The 12096-nt window shown below is 52.3% G+C and overlaps 1 protein-coding gene across 1 annotated transcript; it reads left to right on the top strand.

The window, feature by feature from the left end:
* Positions 1-6253: 6253 nt before the first annotated feature.
* On the top strand, positions 6254-11426 carry B9D1 (B9 domain containing 1). The gene is made up of 7 exons (XM_071571611.1): positions 6254-6328; positions 7851-7919; positions 8017-8128; positions 9160-9256; positions 9700-9762; positions 10623-10690; positions 10806-11426. Exons 1-7 carry the CDS (start codon positions 6272-6274, stop codon positions 10949-10951), a joined length of 612 nt encoding a protein of 203 aa, XP_071427712.1. The 5' UTR covers positions 6254-6271; the 3' UTR covers positions 10952-11426.
* The last annotated feature ends 670 nt before the right edge of the window (positions 11427-12096 follow it).

Raw genomic sequence — 12096 nt, 5'->3', positions numbered from 1 at the left:
AAACCACCACGCTGAGGAAGGGGCAGAGAAAACCATCACAAAGAGCCTTCACAGGGGCTCTGCCTCGAGGGTAAATCTGGAATGATCTGAAATTCTCTTCGTCAGTCTGGGAAGGGAAAAAAAAAACCGCCAACAACCAAATGTGACTTCAAATTAGCCCCAACCCTTAATCTGTCCATGCTGTGAGATCAGACAGGTTGCATGAATGCTAATAAGCATTTGATATTTGTACAAGCTTTCTTAGGATGAATAATTAAATTGACTTTATCCATTAAACTTCCCCTTTTAAGCTTTCAGTACATGGCTGTGTTTTAACGGCTGGGGCCACTCGTCTTCCAGACAAGGGGACTTAATTAGGAATTTTAGCACAGCCTGAGAGAGCCACAGCGTGGGCTGAGGGGAGATCTTTGTCACATTTTGGTGTTTAAGCAGCTCAATGTGCTTCTGCTGGGCCCCCACTGTGCCCCTGGAACAGCTCCAGCTCACACCAGGTGGGTGCTCCATCCTCTTCCAGCCAAATGGTGTTGACAAAGGCAGCTCTGCTTCTCCCACCGGGGATTTTATCCCTTTCCATGGGAGGGTGCAGAAGGTTCTCTCTGGAATGAGGGGTGTGAAATGGCACAGACACTGCCGGGGTTTGGGCACCACTCAGTGATCCCTGTGGGTCACTTCCAGCTCAGGATGTTCTGATCCTATCCCAGATTCCCTGGTTTGACACTGATGCACACAGAGATGTTTCATCCCCAGCCTGGGCTCTCCCTCGTGCCAGGACCTTTCACTTGAGTCACTCACTTGCAGGTCAGCACTGGGTTGTTTTTTCCAGCTGTGGCCATTGGACTATCCAGGGAAAAATAAAATGCCAACAACCCTCATTTTGTTACACCACGGGGAAGAAGCCAGATTAATTATTTGAATATTTGATTAAAATCCCCTGGAGCAGCTTATTTTGATTCCACTTTGCCCCATGCAGAGGCACAGGCTGCCAAAGGCCCGTGGAGTCCTCTCCAGGGCTTGTCAGATGCATAGAGAGCAGCTCTCACACCTGAATTATCCTCAGAAAATGCAGCCACCACCAGCATGGGCAGCTGATAAGCAGGAGGAGTCGTGCCCCTTCCCCTCTTTTCCCCAGAGCTTGTCTGTTCCTTATGCCCTTATCAAATCCAATGACACCAGCTCCTCTCATTCCCACTCACCCTCTTCCCATTCCTGACTGCTTGTCAGTTTATTCTGACTGGCTCAGACCAAGCCACTAATTAATTTTGCTCATTAACCAAAATAAAAATCTCACCAATGATAACAAGTTCCAATCAAATTAATTCTTCACAGAAGATCAGGCCCTTCACAGCTCCTTGGCAGCAACACCTCCCATACCCAGCAGGGCTCTGCCTGGCATGGGGCTGGACACGAGGGGCAGGGCTGGACCATCCCTGGAAGTGCTCAAGGCCAGGCTGGACAAGGCTTGGAGCAACTGGCATAGTGGGAGGTGTCCCTGGCCATGGCAGGGAGTTGGAACAAGATGTGTCTTAAAGTCCCTTCCAACTGAAACCAGACTGTGATTCAGACACATAACACAAAAGTTCATCCCACTTGTCTTCACCCAGGTCCCTTCCCACCAAACTAAGTCTCCAGGTAAATATATTCATCAGGAATCACAGCAGGAATATCCCCCTCTGCTACACCATGTGCTGTTCTGAGATCCCACTCACTCCCTGTTTGATCTGAGCAGCAAAAGGGAAAAGCTCTGAGAGCAGGAGCAGAAGGCAGGGAAGACAAAGGGCAGGGAAGCTCCTCTCAGGGAGAACAGGCAGCCAGGGGTGAGTCAAGGGTGTGCAAACAGTCTAAAAATAAAACCAGTTTATTGCACATTAATGATACCATAAAATGTATTTCACTGGCCATTTTGCAGGTGTTGATCATAAATATTTGGGGTTAAAATTAAACTTTTGTTTGCAGTGCCACTGTATTGTTGTTTGGGTCTCTCCCACCTTCCCTGAGCTCCTGTTGGCAGCGACGGATCAGACTGGAACAGGTAAGGGAGACAAAGCACCTGCTTCCTGTCTATCCACTCCCTTTCCCAGGCAGCAGCACAGGGATCTGGTGCTGCCCCTGGAATTGCCCTGCAGGACCCCAGGGGGGTGGTGGGCAGAGGGCAGGGCAGGGGATACACCCCCAGGGATCCCTGTCACAGCTGCCTGGCAGCACCTCCCAGGAGGAGGGGAGCCCCCATTGCTCTGCCATTCCCCAGGGCTCAGCCCTCACTCACACAAGTGCAGAGGCAAATCCTCAGGGAATTGAGGGCACGTGGACACTCCAAGAGCACCACCCTGGGAGCCCATGCATGGAGCCAGGCAGCCTGTTCAGGCTCCATTCAGAAGTTCTCAGGGACAGAGCTCCAAGCAGTTTGGATTTTTCCATCCCCCTGGCTCTTTCTGGGAATGAAGCAAAGATAATTCCCTCAGCTGCCTGACATGCCTTTGGCAGAGAGGTCAGTGCCAAAGGGACACCAGGAGTGGTTCTTCTGGAGCTGGGATCCCACCTGGCACAGCACCTGCGAGGGATGGCAAGTCAGTGATCAGCAGACATGTGTCCTTCCTCCCTGTGAGGCTTCCCATTAGTCCCAACACAAATCCCAGGATCAGGGCAAGTCCAGGAGAAGAGGTGAGTGTTTTCCATGGCCAAGAGAACCAGCAGCACCGTTAAATAACACCCATGGAGTCACCATGATCCACAACCCTTCCTTGTGCTTGGAAACCAAACTCTCTGATGGATCATTAATTAGATGCTCCAGCAGGACAAAAACATTTCCTTGCTTGGGATTTCGTTCTGCTCAAGGAGATTAAAAATGCAGCTAATTAGAACAAGGCTGGCATGAGAGGGAGGAAAGACTAAAAGGTCTCCTTATGGCTGGAAGGGGACAAAGCCCTTCCAGAGGCAGGTACAGATGACTCATGGCTGCTGAAAACCCTCCTGCTGTGTCTCTGTCATGGGCAAGGGCTCCCAGTGCTGCCAGAACTGCTCCAGCATCTGTATATCCCTTGCCAGGCAACGAAACAATTCCTGAAATTGGCTCTTGGCGAGCTCCAAGGTAGCTGGTAGCCAAGGGCAGTGTTAATTAAACAGCCTCACTAACTGCTCCACACAGCTGCTCCAAAACTGCTCTGCTTCCCCTCCTGAAAATTTTCAGTTCAAATGAGTTATTTTCTCCGAAGCATTTCTGAAAGGCAGGGGAGAAGGGATAACATTTCAGGCATTCCCTCCCATCCCTCCTGCTTTTCTCTCCCATTCTTCTCTTGGCCAAATTTGCTTGGCCAGAAAAATTGAGTTGAAAGGGGTGTTGAGAGGGAATACATCTATTGGAAGGTTATTTTTTGTATGGAATGTAAGAGTAGCTTCCCTTCAGTCCACTACAGAATCCCAGAATGGTTTGGGTTGGAAAGGGCCTTAAAACCCGTGTCATTCCACCCTGTGGAATGGGCAGGGCCATCAGTATAAACAGAATAAATAAATCACAGCAGAAAAGGTGTCTGGTTGCCTTTCCTTGGGGAAACTGCAGCAAACAGCAAGTCCTGCTCAGCAGATCCTGCAGCTCCAGCAAAGCCTCAGCACATTTACCCACTGATGCTGTGAGAGACCCCAAAACCAGACTCTGAGCCAAGTTAGAGTGGGATAAGATAAAAAGGAAGATTCTTTAATGTCTGGGCTTAGGGCTTTTAGAAACCCATGATGACATCCCCCTGTGAACACTGATTTCCATGGGGTTTCTAATATTGCCCACCCAATCCCCAGTTCACACATCTCTGGGTCCAACCCCTGGTCACACCTCCTCAAGATTTGAGTCTGGGGTCAGTGGGACCCTCTGCTCTTCATTTTTGTCTTTTTCAGCACACACAGGGCTCTTGGAGGTTTTCCAGTGTTCTTAGACCCAAGGTTGTTGTCTTATGTTCATGTCTTGCTCTGCAGGCCCTCTGATATTTTTCAGCTTTTACCTTGAAAAGAAGTCTAAACATCTGAAAGAATGTGGTGGGCTTAGGACACATAAACAAGGAACTTTAAAGCTGTTAGAAATAGGAACACACTACAAGTGCTTTTTTACTACAGTTACTACAGTGAGGCCACACCTTGAGTGTTGTGTTCAGTTCTGGGCCCCTCAGTTGAGGAAAGAGATTGAGGGGCTGGAGCGGGGCCAGAGAAGAGCAACGAGGCTGGAGAAGGGACTGGAGGTGGCTCTGAGTGTCCTCTGAAACACCTCCAGGGACAGAGAATCCACCATGTCTTGATCCAACCCCACTGTGATCACCAGCCCAGGGCACTCTGTGCCCCACTCTGTGCCCTGGGCTGGTGATCCCAGTGGGGTTGGATCAAGGGTTGATGATCTCAGAGGTCTCTTCCAACCCAACTGAGAAGAGCAACGAGGCTGGAGAAGGGACTGGATGTGGCACTGAGTGTCCTCTGAAACACCTCCAGGGATAGAGAATCCAACATGTCTTGATCCAACCCCACTGTGATCAGGGACAGAGAATCCAACATGTCTTGATCCACCAGGTCTTGATCCAACCACACTGTGATCACCAGCCCAGGGCACTCTGTGCCCCACTCTGTGCCCTGGGCTGGTGATCCCAGTGGGGTTGGATCAAGGGTTGATGATCTCACAGGTCTCTTCCAACCCAACTGAGAAGAGAAGAGCAACGAGGCTGGAGAAGGGACTGGATGTGGCACTGAGTGTCCTCTGAAACACCTCCAGGGACAGAGAATCCAACATGTCTTGATCCAACCCCACTGTGATCAGGGACAGAGAAACCAACATGTCTTGATCCAACCCTACTGTGATCAGGGACAGAGAAACCAACATGTCTTGATCCAACCCTACTGTGATCAGGGACAGAGAGTCCAGCATGTCTTGATCCAACCCTACTGTGATCACCAGCCCAGGGCACAGAGTGCCCTGGGCTGGTGATCACAGTGGGGTTGGATCAAGGGTTGATGATCTCTGAGGTCTCTCCCAACCCAACTGAGAAGAGCAACGAGGCTGGAGAAGGGACTGGAGCACAAGTGCTGTGGGGAGAGGCTGAGGGAGCTGGGGGTGTTCAGCCTGGAGAAGAGGAGGCTCAGAGGTGACCTCAGCACTGTCTGGAACTGCCTGAAGGGAAGTTCTGGCCAGGTGGGGGTTGGTCTCTTCTCCCAGGCACTCAGCAATAGGACAAGGGGGCACGATGGGCTCAAGCTCTGCCAGGGGAAATTGAAGTTGGAGAGCAGAAAGAAATTCTTTGCAGAGAGAGTGCTCAGGGATTGGAATGGGCTGCCCAGAGAGGGGGTGGATTCCCCATCCCTGGAGGTTTTTCAGCTGAGCTTGGCTGTGGCACTGAGTGCCATGATCTGGTAAAGGGACTGGAGTTGGACCAAGGGTTGGACTTGATGATCTCGGAGGTCTTTTCCAACCCAATCCATTCAATGATACTTCCAAAATCTATAAAAAATTCAAAAACCCCACAGGCATCACCACCTTGTTTGCACACCAAACTCACCCCCTTCTTATTAATTAGTGTATTCTAATTAAACCACCACCATCCCATTCCCTTTCCCTCCCACATCCATCCCCTGTGCTGTGGATTCACCTATCCCTGTATCCATAGGGAATACCAGCCCTGCCTGCCCCTCGCTGGGACACTCCTCAGCCCACAGAATTCCCAGTTTTTCCCACTTTTCCTGCCTGGCCAGCCCTCTGGCCGGAGCCAGCAGCATCCTCTAGTGGCCATGGCTCCAGAGCATGGAATCGGGATCTGGGAATATCGGGAATGGGAATATCCCAAGTGGGATCTGCCCGCGGGGCCCACTCGGCCCAGCTACGGCTCAGCCCGGACACCCCCCGATCCAAAGGGAATTCCCGACTCTCCTGGGACTCCGGCGGGCTCAGGGATGGGGCTTGGGATGGCACAGAGTGATTGTAAATAAAAATAAGGCCGGAAATTCGGAACGTGGAGGGAGCGAGAGCGGCTCCGTCACCCCCGGCCGGACCGTCCCCCTCACCCTCGGCCGGACCGTCCCCTCACCCCCGGACGGGGGTGAGGGGACGGTCCGGCCGGGGGTGAGGGGAACGGCCCGGCCGGGGGTGACGGGTACAGTCCCTTCAGGGGTGACAGGGCCGCTGTGGCCCCATTTTAGGGAGGTTTTGGGAAACGGGAGCCCCTCGAATCGAAGCGAAACGAAACGCGGTCCGCGGCCTCCTGTCCCCCGCGCCGCCCCGTCCGTCCCCATGGCAACGGGCGCGGCCAACATGGCGGCGCCCAGCGTGTTCCTGCTGGCGGTGAGCGGCGAGATCGAGAGCGGGCAGGTGGGTGAGAACCCCGGGACACCCCTGGGATACTTTGGGATATCTCGAGGACACCCCCGGGACACCCTCAGGACACACCCGGGATACCTCTGGGGCACCCCCGGGACACACCGGGATACCCCGGGACACACCGGGATACCCCTGGGGCACCCCCGGGACACCCCTGGGACATCCCCGGGCCCGTGTCCACCTGACACGATGAGGTTCTGCCGCCCTCACCCTGCTCTGCTTCAGCCCCATCTCAAACCAACCCAGCCTGTCCTCAGCCCCTCAGCCCGGCCTGGCTTCAACACCCCCCAGCCCAGCCCAGTCTCAGCCCCCCCAACCCCAGCCCATTCTCAGCCCCCCTCAAACTCAGCCCAGTCTCAGCCCCCCCAACCCAACCCCAGCCCAGTCTCAGCCCCCCCAAACCCAATCTGTCCTCAGCCCCCCCAACCCCAGCCCAGTCTCAGCACCCCCAACCCAACCCCAGCCCAGTCTCAGCCCCATCAAACTCAGCCCCCCCAAACTCAGCCCATTCTCAGTCTCCCCAATCCCAGCCCAGTCTCAGCCCCCCCCAAACTCAGCCCATTCTCAGTCCCCCCCAAACCCAGCCCAGCCCAGTCTCAGCCCCCCCAAACTCAGGCCATTCTCAGTCTCCCCAAACCCAGCCCAGCCCAGTCTCAGCCCCCTCAAACTCAGCCCAGTCTCAGCCCCCTCAAACCCAACCCCAGCCCATTCTCAACCCCCCCAACCCCAGCCCAGTCTCAGCCCCCTCAAACTCAGCCCAGTCTCAGCCCCCCCAACCCAACCCCAGCCCTGTCCCAGTCCCCCCAAACTCAGCCCAGTCTCAGCCCCCCCAAACCCAGCCCTGTCTCAGCCCCCCCAAACCCAGCCCAGTCTCAGCCCCCCCCAAACTCAGCCCATTCTCAGCCCCCCCAACCCAACCCCAGCCCAGTCTCAGCCCCATCAAACTCAGCCCATTCTCAGCCCCGCCAAACTCAGCCCAGTCTCAGCCCCTCAAACTCAGCCCATTCTCAGCCCCCCCCAACCCCAGCCCAGTCTCAGCCCCTCAAACTCAGCCCATTCTCAGCCCCCCCCAACCCCGGCCCAGTCTCAGCCCCCCTCAAACTCAGCCCAGTCTCAGCCTCCCCAAACTCAGCCCATTCTCAGCCCCCCCAAACTCAGCCCATTCTCAGCCCCCTCAAACTCAGCCCATTCTCAGCCTCCCCAACCCAACCCCAGCCCATTCTCAGCCCCCCTCAAACTCAGCCCAGTCTCAGCCTCCCCAACCCAACCCCAGCCCAGTCTCAGCCCCCCCAAACTCAGCCCATTCTCAGCCCCCCCAACCCCAGCCCAGTCTCAGCCCCCTCAAACTCAGCCCAGTCTCAACCCCCCCAAACCCAGCACACCCCCAGCCCAGCCCAGCCCAGCCTGTGTGGCTCAGTCACAGTGCCATGGGCTGCCCCAACTCTGCCCCCAGCTCTGCCCTCACCCCCAGAACCCCCCACTGACACCCCCTGTCTCTCCCTCTCCCCCACAGTTCCCTGGATTCAACGACCTCTACTGCAAGTTCTGCTTCGTCTACGGCCAGGACTGGGTGCCCACAGCGGTACAGCCCCACTGTGCCCCCTTCCCTGCCCTTCCCTGCCCTGCCCTGGGGGTTGCCAGCCCTCCTGGCACCCCCAGCTCACACCCCTTCCCTGCAGGGCCTGGAGGAAGGAATCTCCCAGATCGCCTCCAAGAGCGACGTCTCACCCACCACCCTCGTGTGGAACTTCCCCCTTGACATCACCTTCAAGAGCACCAACCCCTTTGGCTGTGAGTGCTGGGGGTGGGGGCAGCCCCCCTGGGGCCCCTCTCATCTCCCTGCCCTTCCTTAGAACCATAGAATGGATTGGGTTGGAAAAGACCTCTGAGATCAGCAAGTCCAACCCTTGATCCAACCCCACTGTGATCACCAGCCCAGGGCACTCCGTGCCCTGGGCTGGTGATCACAGTAGGGTTGGATCAAGACATGGTGGATTCTCACTCACTGCTCTGGGCTGGTGATCACAGTGGGATTGGATCAAGATGTAGTGGATTCTCCCTCAGTGCCACATCCACAGAATCACAGAATGGATTGGGTTGGAAAAGCCCTCCAAGATCATCAAGTCCAACCCTTGGTCCAACTCCAGTCCCTTTACCAGATCATGGCACTCAGTGCCACGGCCAAGCTCAGCTGAAAAACCTCCAGGGATGGGGAATCCACCCCCTCTCTGGGCAGCCCATTCCAATCCCTGAGCACTCTCTCTGGGAAGAATTTCTTTCTGCTCTCCAACTTCAATTTCCCCTGGCAGAGCTTGAGCCCATCGTGCCCCCTTGTCCTATTGCTGAGTGCCTGGGAGAAGAGACCAACCCCCACCTGGCCAGAACTTCCCTTCAGGCAGGGGGTGGCCAAGCAAGGCCTGTCACAGGCAGAGTTCTGGAGACATCCACACTCACATCTGCAGCTCAGCACTGCAGAGGAGCCCAATTAGTGCCCTCTGAAGGTGCTTCAGTGGCTTGTGCATCCAACAGCCAGGGAAAACAGGACAGAAAGCTGTCCTGAAGGGATCACAGAATCAGCTGGGTTGGAAGAGACCTCTGAGATCATCAATCCAACCCTTGATCCAACCCCACTGTGATCATGGAGTGCCCTGGGCTGGTGATCACAGTGGGGTTGGATCAAGACGTGGTGGATTCTCACTCAGTGCCACATCCAGTCTCCTCTTAAACACCTCCAGGGACAGAGAATCCACCCATTCCAATGCCTGAGCACTCTCTCTGCAAAGAATTTTTTCCTGATCTCCAACTTCAATTTCCCCTGGCAGGGCCCCAGATTGTCCTGAGTGTCTACGGGCCGGACTTCTTTGGGCACGACGTGGTCAGAGGTTATGGAGCTGTTCACGTGCCCTTCACACCCGGGAGGTGAGAGACAACCCACCTTTCAGCACTGAAGGAGGTTCTTTTTCCAATTACTCTGTTCTTTCTGAAGCAAAAATCCCCCCATGTCTCCTCATCATGCCTGGTCTGTTTGGTACAAAGGGCTTGGGTTTTCTAGAAGAAGTCCCTGATCATCAAATCATTTTGGGTAGACCTGGAGCCACCTGTAAAGCCCAAACTGGCCTGTAAAAACCCCAAATATGAAGCACAGTAACCCCCCAGCACTCAGTCAGCTTTCATTCCCACCACTGGAAATGCAGGAAAACACACTCATCTGATGGAAAAAAACCTTCTTTTTTGGAAGGGAAAGGATCCCACCTTGAGATGTTCAGTGCTCTGATGTGTCTGAAGTTGTGGTGCCTTTCTGAAGATACAAACTCTTGCTGTTTCTTCACTTCTGAAGTTCTCTGGGTCTCCTTTTGTTCCAGGCACAGAAGAACCATTGCTATGTTTGTTCCAGAGTCCACATCGAGGCTGCAGCAGTTTATAAGGTAATAATTAATGACTTTATTATTTAGAGCCCTCCTTGCCCTTAGTCACAAAGGCACATCCACTGCTCAGTGGTGCAGACAGGAATATTCTGTACCATAATTAGATAGTTTGGAGCTTTGTAGGTAAAACCACATTTTTAGGTATCTAAGAACTCTGAAAAGCTTTCTGGAAAGTACCAGTTTCCTGTACTACATTTACTACCTGAAGCTTTTTGGGGTATTTTTTTAAGCACAGCCACACTCAGAGCAACCTGGAAAGCAAAGAACATGGGAAAACAATTCCCATTTTACCTTTTCTGCCACCTGGAATGCATTTGCTGTAACACACACTCCTCCTTCCAGGAGCAGTCTCTTCACAGCACCTGAGGGTATTGAGGCTTTTCCTTTGCCTGCTATTACAGAATCAGAGAATCAGTTGGGTTGGAAGAGACCTCTGAGATCATCAAGTCCAACCCTTGATCCAACCCCTCAGGATTCAGCTGATTTCTTTTCTTTCTGGTTCCCCTTTTGTAGACCCTACACTGATTTGTACATTTTTTCTGTGTATTCCAAATATCCAAATATCTCTGGTTCTCTGGGTGATCAGGAGTGGAGCAGTTTCAGCACTACCTTTGCCACAGGAAGATTCTGTCCAGCCCAGAAATAACCTGGATTTGACATCATGTGTATGAAATTAGTTTCATTTTTTCCTTAGAGACAAAACTTACCTTTGCTCTCAATAAAGAGAATCGACCTTCAAAGCTCTGCTGCAAACCAAAGCTGGGAGTCCAGTTAACCCCTCTTTGTGTTTTTGATGTGAATATAATGAGCTGGATCAATCTAAACAACCCAGTTAATTATTTCCTGCTTTCTTCTCCAAGTTGGTTCACAGGGAGACGCCCGGAATTTACCGACCCCAGAGTTGTGGCCCAGGGAGAGGGACGAGAAGGTGAGTCCTGCCCTTCAGCTTGGCCATCAGCTTTGGCTGAGCAGAACAGCAGAGGACAATCCTCCTTGGATTCCTGGGCTCAACAAACCTCTTTTAACTGGTTTTACTCTTGCAGTGACGAGGGTGAGATCTCAAGGCTTTGTGACCATTTCCTTCAACATCATGACCAAGGATCTGAAGAAGTTGGGCTACGACGTGGCCCCCAGTGACCCACAGGGCCCCTCCCTGGGGCCTGGCACTCCAGGGCTCCACAAATACTGACCTGAGGGAGGCTCCAGAGGCTCACAGAGAAGTTCAGCTCTTTGTGGCTTTTTCAGGAAAAAAGGAGCTGGTTAAACTGAGAGAATTATTCCCAAAGAAAAGCCTGTGAGGCTTTGGAATAATCACCAAGGATAATCCTTCCAGCAAGTTACAGGTTGAAGTATTATGTAAATTAGTGGCATCAGATAATATTTGGCATTTTTATGAGTAGTATCAGACTGTCTCACAGCCTGGAACAAAGTATTTTTATAACAACCTTTTGTACACTTTTTGTATAAATCATGAAGTGGAAAGTTTAGAGTTGGAGCATTTTTCCTGTGGTTAAAAAATCATTGCAAACACAGTTGGGTTTAGTAATTTTTTTTTTGTGGTACAAATGGGGAATTGAAATTCTTGCACCTTCCACAAACAGTCGAGTGAAATCCATCCCTCCTGAGCTTTCCTTTTAGGCTGAATAAACTCAATTGTCTAAACATCTTTTATTTGTCTTTCTGCTGCTAAGGGCTTTTGTTTGTGCCAGGATGGATGTTTCTAAGCCCTAAATCATCCAAGCTCTGCTCCTACAGGTACCAGAGAGAAAGAAGTGTGTGTTACAGTGAAATGATTAATTGCTTAGTCATCTCCACAGTGAAGTTGGGGCATGTCCCCTCTTGTGTTCCACTGCAAATCCCAGGAGGGGACTGGGAGAGTGAAGATACCACCCAAAAAGGGAACTACCAGACCTCAAACTGTAGAAATGCAAGGAATAACAGCCAGGGATGAACCACAAAGGCTCCAGGACTTGTATCAACAGAGAACCCAGTCAGAGACTGCTCTGATTTCATGCTGAGCAGGGAGGCTGAATAAATACAGTTTCTGAAAGCACCATGTGATCACTGTGTGAGCATTAGCACCTTTACATCATGTACCAATACTTTTCCAGACATGGTTAAGGATGATTTTTCATCTCTTACCATTTTTCCTGTCTTGTTTTTGTTGTCTCCACACTTCCAGTAAAGCTCCTCCACCAGTTGTTTTGGCAGCTCCTGCAATCTCTGAACTGAGTCATGTTGGAATCCAAATTAATAAATAGTTCCTGTTGGCTCAGAGGAGACACAAAGAATTTTGTTTCCTTTTCAGAAGTATTTGGGAAGCAGTTCACTACA

This window comes from Pithys albifrons, chromosome 16, assembly GCF_047495875.1.
Source record: "Pithys albifrons albifrons isolate INPA30051 chromosome 16, PitAlb_v1, whole genome shotgun sequence".
Taxonomy (NCBI): Eukaryota; Metazoa; Chordata; class Aves; order Passeriformes; family Thamnophilidae; genus Pithys; species Pithys albifrons.
This window is presented reverse-complemented; position numbering and strand designations above follow the sequence as displayed.

Excerpts from the sequence above, each read along its gene's own strand:
- B9D1 (XM_071571611.1), top strand. The coding sequence starts at position 6,272 with ATGGCGGCGCCCAGCGTGTTCCTGCTGGCGGTGAGCGGCGAGATCGAG. Across the intron at positions 6,329-7,850 it reads GCGAGATCGAGAGCGGGCAG|TTCCCTGGATTCAACGACCT; the intron begins GTGGGTGAGAAC and ends TCTCCCCCACAG. Across the intron at positions 9,257-9,699 it reads GTGCCCTTCACACCCGGGAG|GCACAGAAGAACCATTGCTA; the intron begins GTGAGAGACAAC and ends CTTTTGTTCCAG.